The sequence below is a fragment of the Pseudophryne corroboree genome, chromosome 8, assembly GCF_028390025.1.
Source record: "Pseudophryne corroboree isolate aPseCor3 chromosome 8, aPseCor3.hap2, whole genome shotgun sequence".
Taxonomy (NCBI): domain Eukaryota; kingdom Metazoa; phylum Chordata; class Amphibia; order Anura; family Myobatrachidae; genus Pseudophryne; species Pseudophryne corroboree.
In genome coordinates, this window is record NC_086451.1 from 442,652,752 (window position 1) to 442,678,502 (window position 25,751).

Genomic DNA, 25,751 nt, shown 5'->3' on the forward strand with positions numbered 1-25,751 from the left:
ACATGAGGTACAGGAAGGCAGTAATTAGATTTACAGTACAGGAAGTACAGGAAGGCAACAATTAGAGGTACAGTACAGAAGACATGGGAAGGAAGCAATTAGATGTACACTACAGGAAGTACAGGAAGGTAGCAATTAGATGTACAGTACAGGAGGTACAGGAAGGCAGCAATTAGATTATAGTACATGAGGTACAGAAAGGCAGTAATTAGATGTACAGTACAGGAGGTACAGCAAGGCAGTAATTAGATGTACAGTACAGGAGGTACAGGAAGGCAGCAACTAAATGTACAGTACAGGAGGTACATGAAGGCAGTAATTAGATGTACAGTACAGGAGGTACAGTAAGACGGCAATTAGATGTACAGTACAGGAGATACAGGAAGGCAGTAATTAGAGGTACAGTACAGAAGGAATACAGGAAGGCAGCAATTAGATGTACAGTACAGGAGATTCAGGAAGGCCGCATTTTGATGTACAGTACAGGAAGTACAGGAAGGCAGCAACTAGATGTACAGTACAGGAAGGCAGCAACTAGATGTACAGTACAGGAGGTACAGGAAAGCAGCAATTGGATGTACAGTACAGGAGATTCAGGAAGGCAGCAATTAGATGTACAGTACAGGAAGGCATAAAATAGAGAAACAGAAGAGAAAAGACAGTAGTAATTGGCGAAAGATGAGGGGCAGGAAAGCAGTAAAAAAAAAGAACTGGAAGCCATTTAAAACAAAGAAGGGAAAATACAACAAACTGCATTTACAAGGTACAGAAACTGAAAGGGATGTAACACACTTGGAAAAAGATGAAAGAACACTAAAGAGAAAATTAACACATAATAATAAATTACCTTTACATGTTTGAGGATCAACTACTGGGTCTATACCCCCTGTGCAAAAGAAATTGTCGGTCACAACATCTCTAATGTTGGTCACATTCTCAAAATCTGGAATTTTACTGGTATCTGCGAGGCAGGCTTCCCTCTGTGGAGATGGAGGAGAGAGAGATGAGATGCAGGAAGGGAGATACAGATATACAAGGAAGAGCAGAGCACAGGGAGTGGGTGCAGAACAAAGAATATATAATTATGGGAAGGACAAGTGTCACACATTTATCACACTGTGATTGTGCACAGGAATGACCTTCAGCTGCAAAGTTCTCTATAACGTGGGCAGTGGTCTGTTTCCTTCTGAATCGCTATTCTAAAACCTGGCTTTGCTGTTATCGAGCTCAGCAATTAGTTACCCGGAAATTTCTTAGGGTTAGTGTCACATTACTGTATAGTTACAGGATACTCATCAAAGATTTTAAGAATAGTTTTAAATAGTACATAAAGAAGTCCTCACAGAAATTGGCAACTGATAAATAGGATAATCTCTTTGTTGCCCCTCAGCACAAACACTGTAACCCCCTTTGTTTATAAAGCTACAGGATTTCACACCAGGCTGTCACATGGAAATATCACACTACGGGGGTAATTCCAAGTTGATTGCAGCAGGAAATTTTTTAGCAGTTGGGCAAAACCAAGTGCACTGCAGGGGAGGCAGATATAACATGTGCAGAGAGTTAGATTTGGGTGGGTTATTTTGTTTCTGTGCAGGGTAAATACTGGCTACTTTATTTTTACACTGCAATTTAGATTGCAGATTGAACTCACCACACCCAAATCTAACTCTCTCTGCAAATATTATATCTGCCTCCCCTGCAGTGCACATGGTTTTGCCCAACTGCAAAAAAATTTCCTGCTGCGATCAACTCAGAATTACCCCCTACAATTCATCATCGGGACATCTTCATGTGGTTTGTTAATGCAAGGAGCCTGGGAGGCGGTTGATAAACAGTTAAAAGATAGCCACATGGTGTCAACACTATATGGTCGACAGTCAAAAGTCCGACCGGGTCAAAGGTCAGAGAGGGTCAAAAGTACGAGTCAAAAGCTCTATAGGGTCAAAAGGTCAACACAGGTTTTTTAGGGATTGTATTTATGCTTTTACAACTTTTTTTCTATTACTTCCTAGAGGATGCTGGGGTCCACATTAGTACCATGGGATATAGACAGGTCCACTAGGAGCCATTAGCACTTTAAGAGTTTGAGAGTGTGGGCTGGCTCCTCCCTCTATGTCCCTCCTACCAGACTTAGTTTAGAAAATGTGCCCGGAGGAGCCGGTCACAGCTAGGGGAGCTCCTAGAGCTCCTTTAGTTTTCTTTATTTCTAAGAGTTATTTAGGCACAGGGAGGCTGCTGGCAACAGCCTCCCTGCTTCGTGGGACTAAGGGGGGGAGTAGTGTCCGCCCTGAGGTGTCTGAGCCACTATCTACTCTGACAGGACACTGAGCTCCTGATGGTGATGATCGTTAACCGCCCCAGGCGACCGCTCACTCCCACAGCATGCCGCCACCCCCTTACAGAGCCAGAAGATTCCGGTGGCAAGTGAGTCACCCCAGGCAAGCGGGGAGCCAGTGTGAAGATGGCGGCAACAGGGTAGGAGCGCAGTATTAACTGCGCTCCGGAGGCTCAGTGGTACATAGTGCGGTGCTGTGAGGGGCGCCCTGAGCCAGCGCCTATACCCTACACTGGTCACAAGCCTGTCAGAGACCGCGGTTACACTGCCAGCAACAATCCACAGGCCAGTATAAAACAATGAAGAGCGGGAAGCAGCGCCATGTTAAAGGGGCGGAGCTTCTCCTCAGAGCGGACCCAGCAGCATTCAGCACCATTTTCCTGCCTGCAGATCCTCTACAGAGACGCTGACAGGGAGAGCTGTCCTTCCAAGCAACTCCAGCTAACCTGTGCGGAACCAGGGGGATGTAGAAGGGGAGTGAGGCTGTGTAAATACTGTGTAGTCTATTAAGGTACACAGTAAGCACCAGGTAGTGGTATTATACAGTATCTACTTAGGAAAGCGCTGTGTGTGGGTTGACTCTAATCTCTGTGTTTCTCTGTGGCATACTTGGGGGAAACTGTGTCTGACATTTCCCTGTGTGTGTGTTGGTGTTTGTTTCTCACATAGCCATGTCTAGGGACTCTGTCTCTTATGCTGCAGAGGACATTTCTTCTCAGGAGGAATCCATTCCATGTACACAGGAATGTAATGTCTTAGATCCCTACTAATGAGTCTGAGTGGTTAACCTCTATTAAGGGTATGATCTCTCAGATCTCTACTAGGGTAGCTCATACTGAGACTGAAACTCAGGTTTTAATGAAATCTATGGCGGTTTAGTCAGGTTCTGTTCCTATTCCTTCAAAATCCTCTAGTATGTACCCACAGAAACGTGCACTTGCCCAGAATATGCAAGATGATGCGGATACCGATTCTGACACGGCAGACAGTGACGGGGATGTGCTGAGGGGGGTGGCATCCCTTGCAAAAGGGGTGCAGCTAATGATTGAGGCCATTAGAGATGTGTTAAATATTACTGACACAACACCTGAGCAGGTTGAGTAGGCTTACTTCACAGACAATAAGAAAGCTTCGCTAACCTTCCCTGCGTCTAAAGAATTAAACGCTTTATTTGAACAATCCTGGGAAAACCCGGAGAAAAAAATCCAGATCCCAAAAAGGGTTCTGGTTGCTTTTCCCTTCCCGGAGGAAGAGAGGAAAAAATGGGAAAACCCACCCATAGTTGACGCGTCTTTTTCCAGACTGTCGAAAAAGGTGTTTTTACCTGTCCCTGGATCTACCACGTTAAAAGAACCGGCGGATCATAAGATTGACATTACACTCAAATCCATATACACTGCTTCAGGGGTGGGGCTGAGGCCTACTACTGCCTGCGCATGGATCTCTAAAGCTATAGTAAAGTGGTCAGGCACATTACTAGAGGATTTGGATTCACTGGATGGAAGTGACATTGAATTATTTTTACGTAACATACAGGATTCTGCGGGATTCATGGTGGAATCCATGAAGGACCTGGGTACGCTGACTGTAAGGATATCTTCCATGTCTGTCCCAGCTCGCAGGGGACTCTGGCTACGCCAATGGTCTGCAGACGTGGAATCCAGGAGAAGTGTGGAGAACCTACCCTACACAGGTCAGGCTCTATTTGGGGAAGCATTGGATGCGTGGATTTTGGTAAGTCACCTTTTCTTCCCTCGGCTGCACCTTCTACGAAGAAACCTCTTTCTTCATCGGCATCGCAGTCCTTTCGGAAAGCTAAGACAAAAAAGTCCAATCCTCCGACCACCTTCTTTAGAGGTGGGCAGGCAAAATCCAAAAAGCCTGCACCCGCAGGCTCCCAGGACCAGAAGCCTCACGATTCTTCAAATAAGACTTGCCAGCTTTACTGACAGACAGAACTGTCCTACTAAAAGCTATCTAGAAATTGGAAAGGTCAGAGGTCATTGTCCCAGTTCCACCTCATATGCACAACATGGGTTACTATTCAAACCTTTTTGTTGTACCGAAACCAGATGGTTCGGTCAGACCGATTTTAAACTTGAAATCAAATTCAAAATGGAGTCTCTGAGAGCTGTGATCTCAAGTCTGGAGGAGGGGAAGTTTCTGGTATCCTTAGATATCAAGGATGCGTATCTCCACATTTTGATTTGGCCTCCGCACCAGGCTTATCTCAGATTTGTACTGTTAGACAGTCACTATCAGTTTCAGTGCCATTCGGTCTCTCCACGGCACCGAGGGTGTTCACCAAGGTGATTGCAGAGATGATGGTTCTCCACCGCAGACACGGAGTGAACATAATTCCATAACTGGACGATCTGCTGATAAAGGTGTTGTCCAGGGAGAAGCTGTTGCAGTCCATTGCTCTCACGACTCATCTGCTCAGGGTTCATGGTTGGATCCTGAACCTTCCAAAGTCACGTTTGGAGCCGACAAGGAGATTATCTTTCCTGGGGATGATCCTCGACACGGAAGTGCAGAGGGTGTTTCTACCGGTGGAGAAAGCGTTGGTGATACAATCAATGGTCCGGGTTGTCCTGAAGCCAGCCCGGGTATCGATTCATCAGTGCATTTGGGGAAGATGGTTGCCTCTTACAAGGCTCTGCAGTTCGGAAGGTTTCATGCTCGATCCTTCCAATTACATCTCCTAGACAAGTGGTCGGGTTCTCACCTACACATGCACCTGAGGATACGTCTGTCGCCAAAAGCAAGGATTTCACTACTCTGGTGGCTACAAATGCCTCACCTTCTGGAGGGCCGCAGGTTCAGGATTCAGGACTGGATCCTTCTAACCACGGATGCAAGTCTCCGGGGCTGGGGTGCAGTCACTCAAGGGGAAACCTTCCAAGTAAGGTGGTCAAGCTTGGAATCCGGACTTCCAATAAACATTCTGGAACTAAGAGCCATGTACAATGGTCTTCTACAAGCGGCACATCTTCTGAAAGATCAGGCCATTCAGGTACAGTCGGGCAATGTGACGACAGTGGCTTACATAAACAGACAAGGCGGAACGAAGAGCAGAGCTGAAATGTCAGAGGTAACAAAAATCATCCTCTGGTCGGAAAAACACGCGGTGGCGCTGTCAGCAATCTTCATTCCGGGAGTGGACAACTGGGAAGCAGACTTCCTCAGCAGACACGATCTCCATCCAGGAGAGGGATCTCCATCCAGAGGTGTTCACAGAGGTGACAAATCTTTGGGGGGATCCTCAAATAGACATAATGGCCTCCAGCCTCAACAAAAAACTTCAGAGGTATTGCTTCAGGTCAAGAGACCCGCAGGCAGTGGCGGTGGACACCCTGGTAACTCCATGGGTGTTCCAGTCGGTGTACGTGTTTCCTCCACTTCCACTAATTTCAAGAATTCTAAAGCTCATAAGGAGAACAGGAGTTCATGCAATCCTCATTGCACCGGACTGGCCAAGAAGGGCTACGCGGATCTTCTGGATCTACTGCTGGAAGAGCCGAGGCCTCTTCCTCTTCGGGAGGACCTGCTGCAGCTGGTGCCATTCGCTTATCAAGACTTATAGTGGCTACATTTGATGGCATGGAGGTTGCCCGTCTCCTCAGGCACAGTTCCTATACTGAGTCTGGAAGGAGAGGCATAGAGGGAGGAGCCAGCCCACACTCTCAAAATCTTAAAGTGCCAGTGGCCCCTAGTGGACCCACCTATTCCCCATGGTACTAATGTGGACCCCAGCATCCTCCACGGACTACGAGAAAAGGATTTACCGGAAGGAAATTAAAATCCTATTTATTCCATTCACTATCCATTTTACAAACTATTACCTTTAGTGAACCTGTAGTGAGTGAAGCGAGCCCACAAGGGGACGAAGTGCAACAAATGTGGGGAAAATGCTTTCAAAAACACAAAATATCACCAAAAAAATGTTGTGCCAACATTTTGACTGTCAGACTTTTGACCCTGTGGGACTTTTGACTGATGACCAGATGGATTTGACCTAATGACTGTCTATCTTTTAACTCTCTAACTTGTATACAACACTCAAGTAGCCTTTGGTTATTCACATCTGCACCATGGACTCAACAAAACCCCACCTCTCTTCCATAAGGGCACACGGTTAAGGGAACCCGACACAAGATTGGTTGCGTGTGAAAAGCTATAGGGAGTTTAAAAATAAGAATTTACTTACCGATAATTCTATTTCTCGGAGTCCGTAGTGGATGCTGGGGTTCCTGAAAGGACCATGGGGAATAGCGGCTCCGCAGGAGACAGGGCACAAAAGTAAAGCTTTTACAGGTCAGGTGGTGTGTACTGGCTCCTCCCCCTATGACCCTCCTCCAGACTCCAGTTAGGTACTGTGCCCGGACGAGCGTACACAATAAGGGAGGATTTTGAATCCCGGGTAAGACTCATACCAGCCACACCAATCACACCGTACAACTTGTGATCTAAACCCAGTTAACAGTATGATAACAGAGGAGCCTCTGAAAGATGGCTTCCTAAACAATAACCCGAATTAGTTAACAATAACTATGTACAAGTATTGCAGATAATCCGCACTTGGGATGGGCGCCCAGCATCCACTACGGACTCCGAGAAATAGAATTATCGGTAAGTAAATTCTTATTTTCTCTATCGTCCTAAGTGGATGCTGGGGTTCCTGAAAGGACCATGGGGATCATACCAAAGCTCCCAAACGGGCGGGAGAGTGCGGATGACTCTGCAGCACCGAATGAGAGAACTCCAGGTCCTCCTTTGCCAGGGTATCAAATTTGTAAAAATTTACAAACGTGTTCTCCCCTGACCACGTAGCTGCTCGGCAGAGTTGTAATGCCGAGACCCCTCGGGCAGCCGCCCAAGATGAGCCCACCTTCCTTGCGGAATGGGCCTTAACAGATTTAGGCTGTGGCAGGCCTGCCACAGAATGTACAAGTTGAATTTTGTTACAAATCCAACGAGCAATCGACTGCTTAGAAGCAGGTGCACCCAACTTGTTGGGTGCATACAGTATAAACAGCGAGTCAGATTTTCTGACTCCAGCCGTCCTTTAAATGTATATTTTTAAGGCTCTGACAACGTCCAACAACTTGGAGTCCTTCAAGTCGTCTGTAGCCGCAGGCACTACAATAGGCTGGTTCAGGTGAAACGCTGATACCACCTTAGGGAGAAAATGCGGACGCATCCGCAGCTCTGCCCTATGTCGAATGGAAAATTAAATAAGGGCTTTTATAAAACAAAGCCGCCAGTTCAGATACTCTCCCGGCCGAAGCCAGGGCCAGTAACATAGTCACTTTCCATGTGAGATATTTCAAATCCACATTCTTTAGTGGTTCAAACCAATTGGATTTGAGGAAATCTAAAACTACATTTAGATCCCACGGTGCCACCTTAGGCACCACAGGAGGCTGTATATGCAGTACTCCTTTGATAAAAATCTGGACCTCAGGGACTGAGGCCAATTCTTTTTGGAAGAATATTGATAGGGCCGAAATTCGAACCTTAATAGATCCCAATTTGAGACCCATAGACAATCCTGATTGCAGGAAATGTAGGAAAACGACCCAGTTGAAATTCCTCCATCGGAGCACTCCGCTGCTCGCACCACGCAACATATTTTCGCCAAATACGGCGATAATGCTTCGCGGTGACTTCCTTCCTTGCCTTTATCAAGGTAGGAATGACTTCTTCTGGAATGCCTTTTCCTTTTAGGATCTGGCATTCAAACGCCATGCCGTCAAACGCAGCCGCGGTAAGTCTTGAAAAAGACAAGGACCCTGCTGAAGCAGGTCCCTTCTCAGAAGTAGAAGCCACGGATCGTCCGTGACCATCTCTTGAAGTTCCGGGTACCAAGTCCTTCTTGGCCAATCCGGAGCCACTAGTCTTACTCCTCTTTGCCGTATAATCCTCAATACCTTTGGTATGAGAGGCAGAGGAGGAAACACATATACCGACTGGTACACCCAAGGTGTTACCAGCGCGTCCACAGCTATTGCCTGCGGATCTCTTGACCTGGCGCAATACCTGTCCAGTGTTTTGTTGAGGCGAGACGCCATCATGTCCACCATTGGTTTTACCCAACGGTTTAATAGCATGTGGAAAACTTCTGGATGAAGTCCCCACTCTCCCGGGTGAAGGTCGTGTCTGCTGAGGAAGTCTGCTTCCCAGTTGTCCACGCCCGGGATGAATACTGCTGACAGTGCTATCACGTGATTCTCCGCCCAGCGAAGGATCCTGGCAGCTTCTGCCATTGCCCTCCTGCTTCTTGTGCCGCCCTGTCTGTTTACATGGGCGACTGCCGTGATGTTGTCCGACTGGATCAACACCGGTCTTCCTTGAAGCAGAGGTTCCGCCTGGCTTAGAGCATTGTAGATTGCTCTTAGTTCCAGAATGCTTATGTGAAGAGACTTTTTCAGGCTCGACCACACTCCCTGGAAATTTCTTCCCTGTGTGACTGCTCCCCAGCCTCTCAGGCTGGCATCCGTGGTCACCAGGATCCAATCCTGCATGCCGAATCTGCGGCCCTCCAATAGATGAGCCTCCTGCAACCACCACAGAAGGGATACCCTTGTCCTCGGCGACAGGGTTATCCGCAGGTGCATCTGAAGATGCGACCCTGACCATTTGTCCAACAGATCCCTTTGCATGGAATCTGCCGAAAGGGATTGCTTCGTAAGAAGCTACCATTTTTTCCCAGGACTCTTGTGCATTGATGTACAGACACCTTTCCTGGTTTTAGGAGGTTCCTGACCAGGTCAGATAACTCCTTGGCTTTTTCTTCGGGAAGAAAAACCTTTTTCTGAACTGTGTCCAGAATCATCCCCAGGAACAGCAGACGAGTTGTCGGCATTAATTGGGATTTTGGAATATTCAGAATCCATCCGTGCTGCTTTAGCACCTCTTGAGATAGTGCTAAACCCATCTCTAGCTGTTCTCTGGACCTTGCCCTTATTAGGAGATCGTCCAAGTATGGGATAATTAATACGCCTTTTCTTCGAAGAAGAAATATTATCTCGGCCATTACCCTTGTAAAGACCCGAGGTGCCGTGGACAAACCAAACGGCAGCGTCTGAAACTGATAGTGACAGTTTTGTACAACGAACCTGAGGTACCCCTGGTGTGAGGGGTAATTGGAACGTGGAGATACGCATCCTTGATGTCCAAGGATACCATAAAGTCCCCTTCTTCCAGGTTCGCTATCACTGCTCTGAGTGACTCCATCTTGAACTTGAACTTCTTTATGTACAGGTTCAAGGACTTCAGATTTAGAATAGGCCTTACCGAGCCATCCGGCTTCGGTACCACAAAAAGAGTGGAATAATACCCCTTCCCTTGTTGTAGAAGAGGTACCTTGACTATCACCTGCTGAGAATACAGCTTGTGAATGGCTTCCAAAACCGTCTCCCTTTCTGAGGGGGACGTTGGTAAAGCAGACTTCAGGAAACGGCGAGGTGGCTCTGTCTCTAATTTCAACCTGTACCCCTGAGATATTATCTGCAGGATCCAGGGATTTACCTGCGAGTGAGCCCACTGCGCGCTGTAATTCTTGAGACGACCGCCTACCGCCCCCGAGTCCGCTTGCGAAGCCCCAGCGTCATGCTGAGGCTTTTGTAGAAGCCGGGGAGGGCTTCTGTTCCTGGGAAGGAGCTGCCTGTTGCTGTCTCTTCCCTCGTCCTCTGCCTCGTGGCAGATATGAATAGCCCTTTGCTCTCTTATTTTTAAAGGAACGAAAGGGCTGCGGTTGAAAGGTCGGTGCCTTTTTCTGTTGGGGAGTGACTTGAGGTAGAAAGGTGGATTTCCCGGCCGTAGCCGTGGCCACCAAATCCGATAGAACGACCCCAAATAACTCCTCTACGCATCGCCTGTCCACTGTCGTGTCCATAAAGCTCTTCTGGCCGAAATGGACATAGCACTTACCCGTGATGCCAGTGTGCAGATATCTCTCTGTGCATCACGCATATAAAGAAATGCATCCTTTATTTGTTCTAACGACAGTAAAATATTGTCCCTGTCCAGGGTATCAATATTTTCGATCAGGGACTCTGACCAAACTACCCCAGCACTGCACATCCAGGCAGTCGCAATAGCTGGTCGTAGTATAACACCTGCATGTGTGTATATACCTTTTTGGATATTTTCCATCCTCCTATCTGATGGATCTTTAAGTGCGGCCGTCTCAGGAGAGGGTAACGCCACTTGTTTTGATAAGCGTGTTAGCGCTTTGTCCACCCTAGGAGGTGTTTCCCAGCGCTCCCTAACCTCTGGCGGGAAAGGGTATAAAGCCAATAACTTCTTTGAAATTAGCAGTTTTTTATCGGGGCACCCCACGCTTCATCACACACGTCATTTAATTCTTCTGATTCGGTAAAAACTACTGGTAGTTTTTTCACACCCCACATAATACCCTGTTTAGTGGTACCTGTAGTATCAGCTAAATGTAACATCTCCTTTATTGCCAAAATCATATAACGTGTGGCCCTACTGGAAAATACGGTTGATTCGTCACCTTCACCACCGGAATCAGTGCCTGTGTCTGGGTCTGTGTCGACCGACTGAGGCAAGGGGCGTTTTACAGCCCCTGACGGTGTTTGAGGCGCCTGGACAGGCACTAATTGAGTGTCCGGCCGCCTCATGTCGGCAAACGACTGCTTAAGCGAGTTGACGCTATCCCGTAATTCCACAAATAAAGGCATCCATTCTGGTGTCGACCCCCTAGGAGGTGACATCCTCATATTTGGCAATTGCTCCGCCTCCACACCAATAACGTCCTCATACATGTCGACACACACGTACCGACACACAGCAGACACACAGGGAATGCTCTATACGAAGACAGGACCCACTAGCCCTTTGGGGAGACAGAGGGAGAGTCTGCCAGCACACACCAAAAAGCGCTATATATGACAGGGATAGCCTTATGATTAAGTGCTCCCTTATAGCTGCTTTTATATTAATATATTGCCATTTATTTTGCCCCCCCTCTCTGTTATACCCTGTTTCTGTAGTGCAGTGCAGGGGAGAGACCTGGGAGCCTTCCTGACCAGCGGAGCTGTGACAGAAAATGGCGCCGTGTGCTGAGGAGATAGGCCCCGCCCCTTTTTCGGCGGGCTCGTCTCCCGCTATTTAGTACATTTAGGCAGGGGTAAATATCTCCATATAGCCTCTGGGGCTATATGTGAGGTATTTTTAGCCTTTTTAAAGGTTTTCATTTGCCTCCCAGGGCGCCCCCCCCCCAGCGCCCTGCACCCTCAGTGACTGCCGTGTGAAGTGTGCTGAGAGGAAAATGGCGCACAGCTGCAGTGCTGTGCGCTACCTTAAGAAGACTGCAGGAGTCTTCAGCCGCCGATTCTGGACCTCTTCTTGCTTCAGCATCTGTGAGGGGGCCGGCGGCGTGGCTCCGGTGACCATCCAGGCTGTACCTGTGATCGTCCCTCTGGAGCTTCATGTCCAGTAGCCAAGAAGCCAATCCATCCTGCACGCAGGTGAGTTCACTTCTTCTCCCCTCTGTCCCTCGTTGCAGTGATCCTGTTGCCAGCAGGAATCACTGTAAAATAAAAAACCTAAGCTAAACTCTCTAAGCAGCTCTTTATGAGAGCCACCTAGAATTGCACCCTTCTCGGCCGGGCACAAAAATCTAACTGGAGTCTGGAGGAGGGTCATAGGGGGAGGAGCCAGTACACACCACCTGACCTGTAAAAGCTTTACTTTTGTGCCCTGTCTCCTGCGGAGCCGCTATTCCCCATGGTCCTTTCAGGAACCCCAGCATCCACTTAGGACGATAGAGAAAAGGGTCTTTGTGTCTTGGAATATGAGTGGATTGTGTAACTTTGAAGTCCATGGTCATTCCTAAGTGGTATTTGTGAATAGATTTGTTGCCTATATTAGCTTACCTGTTTTATGGAGGTGGGATTGTGCATTTAGTTGTCTCGAGTTGCTTAGTGAACAAGCCTCCCGGCGAAATGCGTGTCTTTTAATGTTGGACTCTCCTGTGGTGAGCACACAGGGGTTTCTTACTCTTTGGACCTATCTGGTCACCTCCTACCCTGCATTTGATACCAGCAAGGTAATACCACCTGGTTATCTACTACCTATCTCACCTTCATTCAGCTTCATTCTGCACTGTTAAAACAGAGTGTATTTTTTGTATTGTCACGCCAACCCGGACAGTTGGGATGTAGTTATGTGACTGGCGGTCAGGAGACCGACAACTACGTCCCGCCCTTAAAAATCCTGCCGGTCAGCATGCCGATCAACAGGGACTATTCCCACTTGTGGGTGTCCACGACACCCATAGAGTGAGAATAGAACCTGTGGCAAGCCACCGAGCCTGCTGCGTGACGAGTGCAGCTAGCTCGCAAGGGGCTTCATTGTGCTCGCCCCCCCGGACATCTCACAGCCGGGACCCCGGCGTTGGTTGGTATTGTGATGCATACCCAACACCTAGAGTTTATTCAATATCACCCTACCTCCTGACACTCTGTCATTTGGGGTTCACTGTGTATTACACATACCCCAGACAGCAGAAGTGAGGATCTGGGTGATATTCTTCCAATTATCTATACTATATCTTTGTCCCTTGCTCTTCGAGCAATGTGTTAATGATGTAAAATATAGTATGTACAGTAATATCAAATAAGCCTCACATTAATAGTAGTAATCAATAGCAACTAAAAATCAAGGAATTAAAATATGTATATAGTCGAGGTTGGATGTATGCTAATAATACAGATGTGGAATTGTACAGCAATTGTATATATGTAAACTCAGAATCTTTACGTCCAACTGCAAATCTGGTCTTATAAGTATCAGATTGTCATTTGTCTCTGTACCTTAGTCCCTTGCTTTATTTGAACATTCTTCTCCGTCGGTTTTCTCACCTCTTCCTCAGTAATAAACAAGGCTGGGACCAGTTCGTTAGAAAGTAATGTACTTCCTAAAACAAAGTATATATTGTGAGTGAAGGCTGATATCCACTATGGGGGTCATTCCGAGTTGATCGATAGCTGCCGATCAGGTTAAAAATCGGCACTTCTGCGCATGCGTATGCGGCTCAATGCGCACGCACGACGTACTTTCACAAAAGCCGATGCAGTTTCACACAAGGTCTAGCGACGCTTTTCAGTCGCACTGCTGACTGCAGAGTGATTGACAGGAAGTGGGTGTTTCTGGGTGGTAACTGACCGTTTTCGGGGAGTGTGTGTAAAAACGCAGGCGTGCCAGATACAAACGCGGGCGTGCCTGGAGAAACGCAGGCGTGGCTGGCCGACCGCAGGGCGTGTTCATGACGTCAAAACAGGAACTAAACAGTCTGAAGTGATCGCAAGCTAGGAGTAGGTCTGCAGCTACTCAGAAACTGCACAATCTTTTTTTGTAGCAGAGCTGGGATCCTTTCGTTCGCACTTCTGCTAAGCTAAGATACACTCCTAGAGTGCGGCGGCTTAGCGTTTGCACTCGGAATGAGGGCCTATATCCACTATTTCCCAACATCGGTTTTCATTAGTGAGATACTGTAACATTGGAAGAGGAACAACAGGCATGGGGCCTAATTCAGATCTGATCGCTGGGCTGCTAATTTTGTTGTCCTGCGATTCGATAGTCGCCACCTCCAAGGGGAGTGTATATTCGCCGTGCAAGTGTGCGTTTGCATGTGTAGCTGAGCTGCAAAAATTAACTTTGTGCAGTCTCTGCGCAACCCAGGACTTACTCCTCCAGTGCGATCAGAAGAGGCTGATGGGGGCCGGAGCTGACGTCAGACACCCTCCCTGAAAACGCCTAGGAACACCTGCGTTTTCCAGAACACTCCCAGTAAACGCTCAGTTGCCACCCACAAACGGCCTCTTCCTGTCAATCACCTTGCGAACGCCCGTACGATCGGATTTTTTGCAACATCCCGTCGCTGACCGGTGATGCTCGTTGTTGCTGTCCGACGCGTGCGCATTGCGGTACATACGCATGCGCAGTTAGGATCACAGCAGCTATCAGATCTGAATTACCCCCTACAGCTAGGATATGTATGAAAATAAGTGATCAGGGAAAATGCTGAAACCTACGGCAGCCAATCCAATTTTTAACTGACATTAAAACAGTTTAGAAAGTGCTGTGAAATTTTGCTGCGATCAGTGCGATCCGTGCAGGCTTTAGGGAGGAGGGTGGGAATACTGTGGGAGCTCCCCCATATTTCAATGAACCGGCACTGGGTGGCTGGTTCAATGAAATACGGGGTACCCCCCACGCTGTTTCTCCCCCTTATTTCTTGAACCAGGACCGACTCACAGACCCTGGTGCTGGGGCTTCTTTGAGGGGGGGAAACTACGCTGACTTTTTAAAAATGAACTGTTAATTTAAGTAAAAACAGAAAAGCCTGCATGGATCGCACTGATCTGAGTAGGCTATGCAGCAAACACACTTACTGAAAGCAGCGCACTGATTTGGTGCATCGAGGTGCGATTTTAGTGTGACTTTGAGCGATTTCACAAAAGACCATTCTTAGTAAATTTGCAATATGCATTGGTACCAATGTGATTTTAAGAATGGGGGTGATTCAGACCTGACGGCTGCTGTGCGTTTTCGAACAGCAGGCGATCAGCAATAGACTGCGCATGTGTATGCAACGCAATGCACATGCGCGTCGGCCAACAACAAGAGGCATTGCCGGTCAGCGATAGGATGTGTGCGAAAATGTAATTTGCACGGGCGTTCGCAAGGTGATTTACAGGAAGAGACCTTTTGTGGGTGGTAAGTGACCATTTAATGGGAGTGTCAGGGAAAACACAGGCGTTCCCAAGCGTTTTCAGGGAGTGTATATGACATCAGTTCCAGACCCGATCAGCCCGTTCTCATCGCACTGTAGGAGTAGGTCCTGGTCTGCGCACACACTGCACACACAGGAAAAATCATTCAATGGTGAGTGAGCTGCGAACGGATTTGCAGCTGTCCGCTGACTGAGGGGTTTTTTGGCAACTCAGCGTACAGATGCGATCGCACACTTGCACGGCGAATATACACTCCCCTTGGGCGGCGAGTTTAACATGCGATTTACATGCGAGTTGGTCCTTAGTAATTTTGAAATGAGCAAAATCGCAGTTTTATCCCCAAAAAATAGCGAAAACGACCAAAAACGATCGTTAGTAACTTCCCCCCTGTAGCTGAAAATAATGAACGCTAATATTTGTGTTATAGCGGATACATTCTACGTGCACAATTGTACATTGTTATTCTTTTACCTATTGTCCCCTTTCCTCTATTGTTCTTGCATTTTTAATACTTCCCCCAAGGTCTCCCCTCCCCAATACTCACTTTGGTCTTTGCAAGTCACATCTTTCCCCCGTTGTTTTAATGCCCAGGACGTACCACTTGTACATGGGATACAGATGGGTCTGCAAAGAAAAAATAATAGAAAACAACATTTTGATTGCAATTTTTTATAGAACTTTTTCTTGTTTAAATAGAATTTTACCTTTCTATGATTTTGTCATTAGCCTATTTCTTCAGATTTCCAGATCTAGTACCTACTGTTAAATCCATTTCCCCAAGTCCATCTGGCACCATGGGGGGCTTCGTGTTGCTAGCGCCGGAGCTGGCCACTTCTTTCTTTGAGGACTAAAGCTCCTCCCCATAGATCAGGCAACAGTCTATTACATGGGACTTTATACTGGTTCTAGATAATTCCGGATTGCAACTTTGCTAGACAGCTCTTCATTTCACTTCGCAACTGGAATACCATTAAGCATATTCTCCTAGAACAGCACTTTGCATTTGGAGTGCTCCCTACATGCAAAGGTAGAGACATATATCCAGGGCCGGCACTTCCACTAGGCAGCTTCAGGCAGCTGCCTAGGGGCGCCGGGACCTGAGGGGGTGGACTGCTGAGGGTGCCTGGAAAAGGTGGTGTAGTCCTATCTCTCCTGGAAACATTGATGTCACGCTGGTAACAGCCACCGCAACTTCCCCCCCCTCCCAACCACCGACACCCTATCTTACTATTGCCGCGGCTGCCAAACAATCTTGTATTGCAACCTCTAGCTCCGCCTCCACTCAGCACAGGCAGTATCTTTGACAGCTCCTGGAGTCCTGGCCGGGGGTGACGGACGGCGCTGCTCTTCACTCCTGACTCCTTCCCAGACTACTCAGTCCCAACTCTGCATCGCAGCCTGCAGGTATCTGCATTAGATAAGGGAAATGGGGGAGAGCAGCAGTCTGGGGGGAGATAAGCAGCAAGCATGCACACAGACTGGGGGGGGGGTGAGCAGCAGCATGTACACAAACGGCAGTGGGAATAGAACAGCAGCCATTTAACATAGTGGGGGGGGGGGGGGGAGCAGCAAGCACCCACACAGGGGAGGAGGAGGAATGAGAGCAGTCATGCAACAGATTGAGGGTGGGGAGGAGCATGCACACGGGATTGGGGAGGGGAGGTGGGGGATAGAGCAGCTGCCATGCAATAGACTTTCACCTGAGGGTTGGGAATAGGCAGGAGTTTTGCCTCGGGTGCTGAGAAATCTTGCACCAGCCCTGCATATACCATCTATCCTCTACATTAGTATACAGAGACAGCACCCCAGTAGTCTAAGCTACACCCCCTGAAACAGGTTGAGTAGAGGTGTCGGCTCCCTGTATCAGTGCAGCTTCTATTGCAGCTTGGACGTCTATACACCACTAGTCAGGAACATAGAGCCGTTTCTGTTTCTTGTTTGCCTATTGTCACACTCGACACACAATCATGCTATGCCATGCATTTACCTGTCAAAACTCAAACCATTTCCATATACGCAGTGGCTATCGGCCAGTAAAATGATTTAAGAATAAAGCAACATGAAATAGAGAATGGCTGGCAAGTTAACTGAAATTAAAAAGTTTCAAAAAATAAGAATTTACTTACCGATAATTCTATTTCTCGTAGTCCGTAGTGGATGCTGGGGACTCCGTCAGGACCATGGGGAATAGCGGCTCCGCAGGAGACAGGGCACAAAAGTAAAAGCTTTAGGATCAGGTGGTGTGCACTGGCTCCTCCCCCTATGACCCTCCTCCAAGCCTCAGTTAGGATACTGTGCCCGGACGAGCGTACACAATAAGGAAGGATTTTGAATCCCGGGTAAGACTCATACCAGCCACACCAATCACACTGTACAACCTGTGATCTGAACCCAGTTAACAGCATGATAACAGCGGAGCCTCTGAAAAGATGGCTCACAACAATAAAAACCCGCTTTTTTGTAACAATAACTATGTACAAGTATTGCAGACAATCCGCACTTGGGATGGGCGCCCAGCATCCACTACGGACTACGAGAAATAGAATTATCGTTAAGTAAATTCTTATTTTCTCTGACGTCCTAAGTGGATGCTGGGGACTCCGTCAGGACCATGGGGATTATACCAAAGCTCCCAAACGGGCGGGAGAGTGCGGATGACTCTGCAGCACCGAATGAGAGAACTCCAGGTCCTCCTCAGCCAGGGTATGCCCCTGACCAAGTAGCAGCTCGGCAAAGTTGTAAAGCCGAGACCCCTCGGGCAGCCGCCCAAGATGAGCCCACCTTCCTTGTGGAATGGGCATTTACATATTTTGGCTGTGGCAGGCCTGCCACAGAATGTGCAAGCTGAATTGTACTACACATCCAACTAGCAATCGTCTGCTTAGAAGCAAGAGCACCCAGTTTTTTGGGTGCCTACAGGATAACAGCAAGTCAGTTTTCCTGACTCCAGCCGTCCTGGAAACCTATATTTTCAGGGCCCTGACAACATCTAGCAACTTGGAGTCCTCCAAGTCCCTAGTAGCTGCAGGTACCACAATAAGCTGGTGCAGGTGAAACGCTGACACCACCTTAAGGAGAAACTGGGGACGAGTCCGCAGCTCTGCCCTGTCCGAATGGACAATCAGATATGGGCTTTGTGAGACAAAGCCGCCAATTCTGACACTCGCCTGGCCGAGGCCAGGGCCAACAGCATGGTCACTTTTCATGTGAGATATTTCAAATCCACAGATTTGAGCGGTTTAAACCAATGTGATTTGAGGAATCCCAGAACTACGTTGAGATCCCACAGTGCCACTGGAGGCACAAAAGGGGGTTGTATATGCAGTACTCCCTTGACAAACTTCTGGACTTCAGGAACTGAAGCCAATTCTTTCTGGAAGAAAATTGACAGGGCCGAAATTTGAACCTTAATGGACCCCAATTTGAGGCCCATAGACACTCCTGTTTGCAGGAAATGCAGGAATCGACCGAGTTGAAATTTCTTCGTGGGGCCTTCCTGGCCTCACACCACGCAACATATTTTCGCCACATGTGGTGATAATGTTGTGCGGTCACCTCCTTCCTGGCTTTGACCAGGGTAGGAATGACCTCTTCCGGAATGCCTTTTTCCCTTAGGCGTTCCACCTCCATGCCGTCAAACGCAGCCGCGGTAAGTCTTGGAACAGACATGGTACTTGCTGAAGCAAGTCCCTTCTTAGCGGCAGAGGCCATGAGTCCTCTGTGAGCATTTCTTGAAGTTCCGGGTACCAAGTCCTTCTTGGCCAATCCGGAGCCACGAGTATAGTTCTTACTCCTCTACGTCTTATAATTCTCAGTACCTTGGGTATGAGAAGCAGAGGAGGGAACACATACACCGACTGGTACACCCACGGTGTTACCAGAACGTGCACAGCTATTGCCTGAGGGTCTCTTGACCTGGCGCAATACCTGTCCAGTTTTTTGTTCAGGCGGGATGCCATCATGTCCACCTTTGGTCTTTCCCAACGGTTCACAATCATGTGGAAGACTTCCCGATGAAGTCCCCACTCTCCCGGGTGGAGGTCGTGCCTGCTGAGGAAGTCTGCTTCCCAGTTGTCCACTCCCGGAATGAACACTGCTGACAGTGCTATCACATGATTTTCCGCCCAGCGAAGAATCCTTGCAGTTTCTGCCATTGCCCTCCTGCTTCTTGTGCCGCCCTGTCTGTTTACGTGGGCGACTGCCGTGATGTTGTCCCACTGGATCAATACCGGCTGACCTTGAAGCAGAGGTCTTGCTAAGCTTAGAGCATTGTAAATTGCCCTTAGCTCCAGTATATTTATGTGGAGAGAAGTCTCCAGACTTGATCACACTCCCTGGAAATTTTTTCCTTGTGTGACTGCTCCCCAGCCTCTCAGGCTGGCATCCGTGGTCACCAGGACCCAGTCCTGAATGCCGAATCTGCGGCCCTTTAGTAGATGAGCACTCTGCAGCCACCGCAGAAGAAACACCCTTGTCCTTGGAGACAGGGTTATCCGCTGATGCATCTGAAGATGCGATCCGGACCATTTTTCCAGCAGATCCCACTGAAAAGTTCTTGCGTGAAATCTGCCGAATGGAATCGCTTCGTAAGAAGCCACCATTTTTCCCAGGACCCTTGTGCAATGATGCACTGACACTTTTCCTGGTTTTAGGAGGTTCCTGACTAGCTCGGATAACTCCCTGGCTTTCTTCTCCGTGAGAAACACCCTTTTCTGGACTGTGTCCAGAATCATCCCTAGGAACAGCAGACGTGTCGTCGGAAACAGCTGCGATTTTGGAATATTTAGAATCCACCCGTGCTGTCGTAGAACTACTTGAGATAGTGCTACTCCGACCTCCAACTGTTCTCTGGACCTTGCCCTTATCAGGAGATCGTCCATTTTCTTTGAAGAAGAATCATCATTTCGGCCATTACCTTGGTAAAGACCCGGGGTGCCGTGGACAATCCAAACGGCAGCGTCTGAAACTGATAGTGACAGTTCTGTACCACGAACCTGAGGTACCCTTGGTGAGAAGGGCAAATTGGGACACGGAGGTAAGCATCCCTGATGTCCAGGGACACCATATAGTCCCCTTCTTCCTGGTTCGCTATCACTGCTCTGAGTGACTCCATCTTGATTTGAACCTTTGTATGTAAGTGTTCAAATATTTCAGATTTAGAATAGGTCTCACCGAGCCGTCTGGCTTCAGTACCACAATATAGTGTGGAATAATACCCCTTTCCTTGTTGTAGGAGGGGTACTTTGATTATCACCTGCTGGGAATACAGCTTGTGAATTGTTTCCAATACTGCCTCCCTGTCGGAGGGAGACGTTGGTAAAGCAGACTTCAGGAACCTGCGAGGGGGAGACGTCTCGAATTTCCAATCTGTACCCCTGGGATACTACTTGTAGGATCCAGGGGTCCACTTGCGAGTGAGCCCACTGCGTGCTGAAACTCTTGAGACGACCCCCCACCGCACCTGAGTCCGCTTGTACGGCCCCAGCGTCATGCTGAGGACTTGGCAGAAGCGGTGGAGGGCTTCTGTTCCTGGGAATGGGCTGCCTGCTGCAGTCTTCTTCCCTTTCCTCTATCCCTGGGCAGATATGACTGACCTTTTGCCCGCTTGCCCTTATGGGGACGAAAGGACTGAGGCTGAAAAGACGGTGTCTTTTTCTGCTGAGATGTGACTTGGGGTAAAAAAGGTGGATTTTCCAGCTGTTGCCGTGGCCACCAGGTCCGATGGACCGACCCCAAATAACTCCTCCCCTTTATACGGCAATACTTCCATGTGCCGTTTGGAATCTGCATCACCTGACCACTGTCGTGTCCATAAACATCTTCTGGCAGATATGGACATCGCACTTACTCTTGATGCCAGAGTGCAAATATCCCTCTGTGCATCTCGCATATATAGAAATGCATCCTTTAAATGCTCTATAGTCAATAAAATACTGTCCCTGTCAAGGGTATCAATATTTTCAGTCAGGGAATCCGACCAAGCCACCCCAGCGCTGCACATCCAGGCTGAGGCGATCGCTGGTCGCAGTGTAACACCAGTATGTGTGTATATACTTTTTAGGATATTTTCCAGCCTCCTATCAGCTGGCTCCTTGAGGGCGGCCGTATCTGGAGACGGTAACGCCACTTGTTTTGATAAGCGTGTGAGCGCCTTATCCACCCTAAGGGGTGTTTCCCAACGCGCCCTAACTTCTGGCGGGAAAGGGTATACCGCCAATAATTTTCTATCGGGGGAAACCCACGCATCATCACACACTTCATTTAATTTATCTGATTCAGGAAAAACTACAGGTAGTTTTTTCACACCCCACATAATACCCTTTTTTGTGGTACTTGTAGTATCACCTCCTTCATTGCCCTTAACATGTAACGTGTGGCCCTAAAGGAAAATACGTTTGTTTCTTCACCGTCGACACTGGAGTCAGTGTCTGTGTCTGTGTCGACCGACTGAGGTAAATGGGCGTTTTAAAGCCCCTGACGGTGTTTGAGACGCCTGGACCGGTACTAATTTGTTTGCCGGCCGTCTCATGTCGTCAACCGACCTTGCAGCGTGTTGACATTATCACGTAATTCCCTAAATAAGCCATCCATTCCGGTGTCGACTCCCTAGAGAGTGACATCACCATTACAGGCAATTGCTCCGCCTCCTCACCAACATCGTCCTCATACATGTCGACACACACGTACCGACACACAGCACACACACAGGGAATGCTCTGATAGAGGACAGGACCCCACTAGCCCTTTGGGGAGACAGAGGGAGAGTTTGCCAGCACACACCAAAACGCTATAATTATACAGGGACAACCTTTATATAAGTGTTTTCCCTTATAGCATCTTAATATATAATCATATCGCCAAATAAGTGCCCCCCCTCTCTGTTTTAACCCTGTTTCTGTAGTGCAGTGCAGGGGAGAGCCTGGGAGCCTTCCCACCAGCAGTTCTGTGAGGGAAAATGGCGCTGTGTGCTGAAGAGAATAGGCCCCGCCCCCATTTCGGCGGGCTTCTTCTCCCGTTTTTCTGACAACCTGGCAGGGGTTAAATACATCCATATAGCCCCAGAGGCTATATGTGATGTATTTTTAGCCAGTATAGGTACTTACATTGCTGCCCAGGGCGCCCCCCCCAGCGCCCTGCACCCTCAGTGACCGAAGGTGTGAAGTGTGCTGAGAGCAATGGCGCACAGCTGCAGTGCTGTGCGCTACCTCATGAAGACTGAGAAGTCTTCAGCCGCCGATTTCTGGACCTCTTCTCTCTTCAGCATCTGCAAGGGGGTCGGCGGCGCGGCTCCGGTGACCCATCCAGGCTGTACCTGTGATCGTCCCTCTGGAGCTAGTGTCCAGTAGCCTAAGAAGCCTATCCATCCTGCACGCAGGTGAGTTCACTTCTTCTCCCCTAAGTCCCTCGTTGCAGTGAGCCTGTTGCCAGCAGGACTCACTGAAAATAAAAAACCTAATAAAACTTTTACTCTAAGCAGCTCTTTAGGAGAGCCACCTAGATTGCACCCTTCTCGGCCGGGCACAAAAACCTAACTGAGGCTTGGAGGAGTGTCATAGGGGGAGGAGCCAGTGCACACCACCTGATCCTAAAGCTTTTACTTTTGTGCCCTGTCTCCTGCGGAGCCGCTATTCCCCATGGTCCTGACGGAGTCCCCAGCATCCACTTAGGACGTCAGAGAAATATAGTATATACATTTTATTTTACACAATATGCCAATAAGTTGAGTATTTTTTTTACCTGATTTCGGCAGAAAACGTAAGTGGTGCCGTCAGTTCCAGAAGGGCCACATCATAATCAAAAGTCTTTGGAACGTTTTTGTCCTTTTTGCTGTCCGGTTTATAGTTGGGGTGCCGGTAGAGATTTTTTACTTTAAGCTTTTTGTCTGCAATGAGACAATGTAAGACAATAGACAGACGTTCAGAATGTTGAAATGAGAATGTCGCCAAGTTCTGACTGTCACACAGAATCCCAATTGCCGCACACAGCAGGCCGATATTTGCTTGTGTACGAGTCACACGCAGCACATGCGTCCCTATGGTCACCGGTCAGAGACGCAGTACAGAATCAGAAGCAGGTTCTGTGGAATGTAGTGGGTGCTCCTGGGAGGTAACAGGGGGGTGGCTAAGTAGATGCGGGCGTGTTGCTTCCAAAGACGCACATGCGCTCACACAAGACAACATACTCAGATAAAGAAACTGCATCTGCCTTAGGGCTAGTGCAAGGTTTGATGGTGAGACCGATGGTGCACCAATTATTCATCTGAAGACGCTTCAAGCCAGAGAAGCATCATCACAATGCGCTGCAAGAGGGAGTCACGGTTTAGATGAAATTGGCCGCAGCATTAGCATAAGATGCTGATGCGGCCACATATGGATCTAAATCAGAATCAGGCTCAGAGTTAGAGATAGGCTGCGGTTAGGGTTAGGCTGTGCTTATGGACAGGGTAAAGCTGCGGTTAGGCTGCGGCTATGGACAGGGATAGACTGCGGTCAGGGTTAGGCTGCGGCTATGGACGGGATAGGCAGAGGTTAGGGTTAGACTGTGGCTATGGACAGGGACAGGCAGAGGTTAGGGTTAGGCTGTGGCTATGGACAGGGATAGGCAGAGGTTAGGGTTAGGCTGCGGCCATGGACAGGGATAGGAAGAGGTTAGGGTTAGGTTGCGGCTATGGACAGGGATAGGCAGAGGTTAGGGTTAGGCTGTGGCTATAACCAGGGATAGGCAGAGTTTAGGGTTAAGCTGCGGCTATGGACAGGGATAGGCAGAGGTTAGGGTTAGGCTGTAACTATTGATGAGATAAGCAGATGTTAGGGTTAGGCTGTGCTTATGGACAGGGTAAGGATGCTGTTAGGCTGCGGCTATGGACAGGGAAAGGCTGCGGTAAGGGTTAGGCTGTGGCTATGGCCAGGGAAAGGCTGCGGTTAGGGTTAGGCTGTGGCTATGGACAGGCTGTGGTTAGGGTTAGGCTGTGGCTATGGACAGGGACAGGCTGTGGTTAGGTTTAGGATGTGACTATGGACAGGAAAAGGCTGCAGTTAGGCTGCGACTAATGACAGGGACAGGCAGAGGTTACGGTTAGGCTGCGGGGCTATGGACAGGGATAGGCTGCGGTTAGGGTTAGGCTGTGGCTATGGACAGGGATAGGCTGCGGTCAGGGTTAGGCTGCGGCTATAGACAGGGATAGGCTGCGGTCAGGGTTAGGCTGCGGCTATGGACAGGGATAGGCTGCAGGTAGGGTTAGGCTGTGGCTATGGACAGGGATAGGCTGCGGTCAGGGTTACGCTGTGGCTATGGACAGGCTGCAGTTAGGGTTAGGCTGTGGCTATGGACAGGGACAGGCTGCGGTTAGGGTTAGGCTGCGGCTATGGACAGGGATAGGCTGCAGGTAGAGTTAGGCTGCGGCTATGGACAGGGATAGGCTGCGGTCAGGGTTAGGCTGTGGCTATGGATAGAGATAGGCTGCAGTCAGGGTTAGGCTGTGGCTATGGACAGGGATAGGTTGATGTTAGGGATAGGCTGTGGCTATGGACAGGGATAGGCTACGGGTATGGACAGGGATAGGTTGATGTTAGGGATAGGCTGTGCCTGTGGACAGGGATAGGTTGATGTTGGGGATAGGCTGTGGCTATGGACAGGGATAGGCTGCGGTCAGGGTTAGGCTGTGGCTATGGACAGGATAGGTTGATGTTATGGACAGGCTGCGGCTATGGACAGGGATAGGCTGCGGTCAGGGTTAGACAAAAACATTTTTAATGTTTACTTTTTTGTATCACACCCAGACAAGACATAAGTATATAAATTGTTTCACTAAATCTGAACCTATACTACACACTGGAGCTCACAAGTACAGGCATGGCCAGGCTTATATTGGTTAGTTCTCATTCTAACTCCCCAACATATGACAACCCCTACCTGCCTCGAGCCTACCTTGATTGGTTTTTAAACTATAATTCCATGTGCTGGTGCCTCAGAAGACTCCAGACTACTGATATCAGATGAACGCTATGGGGATAATAGGACAAAAAAACATACAATATAAAGGTAAAAATTTACTAAGCTTCTGAATCCATTCTAGTTTGTTGTGTGTTCTCAAAAAATTACTAAACACAAATCTCGGCAGTATTGGGGCTATTCGTATTGAGAAATACGAATCAATAGACCATCCGTCAAACACGGCTGTTATTTACTAATAATTTGTATTCTCAATCACTGCCAACAATAGCCAAACACTGCAGAGAAAGCATAGAATTCTTAAAAAAATTGAACTTTTAAATAGACCGGCTTCTGGCTGCCGTGTTTAGATAGTCATGCATGGGTCAATGAGATCAGTGCATGCTTCTCTGTGTGAAAGTGGCTAAAAGTGTTTAAAAATTTTTTTACATTGCGTGGGGTCCCCTCCTAAGCATAACCATCCTCGGGCTCTTTGAGCCAGCCCTGGTTGTTTAAATACCAGTGGAAAATTGAGTAGGATTCCCCGTATTTATACAACCAGCACGGAGGACAAAAGACGTAGGGGTTCCCCTTTTTTTAAAAACCAGCACCAGGCTCCACTAGCCAGGGAGGTGATGCCAAAGCCAGGGGACACTTTTATATAGGTCCCTGCGGCCAAAGCATCACTCCACCCAACTAATCATCCCTGGCTG

At 48.4% G+C, this 25,751-nt stretch overlaps 1 protein-coding gene across 1 annotated transcript in view; it reads right to left on the minus strand.

Moving 5' to 3' along the window:
* LOC134949511 (complement factor B-like) overlaps positions 1-25,751 on the minus strand; it is a 295,509-nt gene that overhangs the window by 28,483 nt on the left and 241,275 nt on the right. The window contains exons 13-16 of the mRNA XM_063938124.1: positions 22,846-22,990; positions 15,653-15,732; positions 13,186-13,289; positions 848-980 (exon numbers count right to left, since the gene is read on the minus strand). Of these exons, the coding sequence (XP_063794194.1) occupies positions 848-980; positions 13,186-13,289; positions 15,653-15,732; positions 22,846-22,990 (462 nt within the window). The remainder of the gene's footprint in view (positions 1-847; positions 981-13,185; positions 13,290-15,652; positions 15,733-22,845; positions 22,991-25,751) is intronic.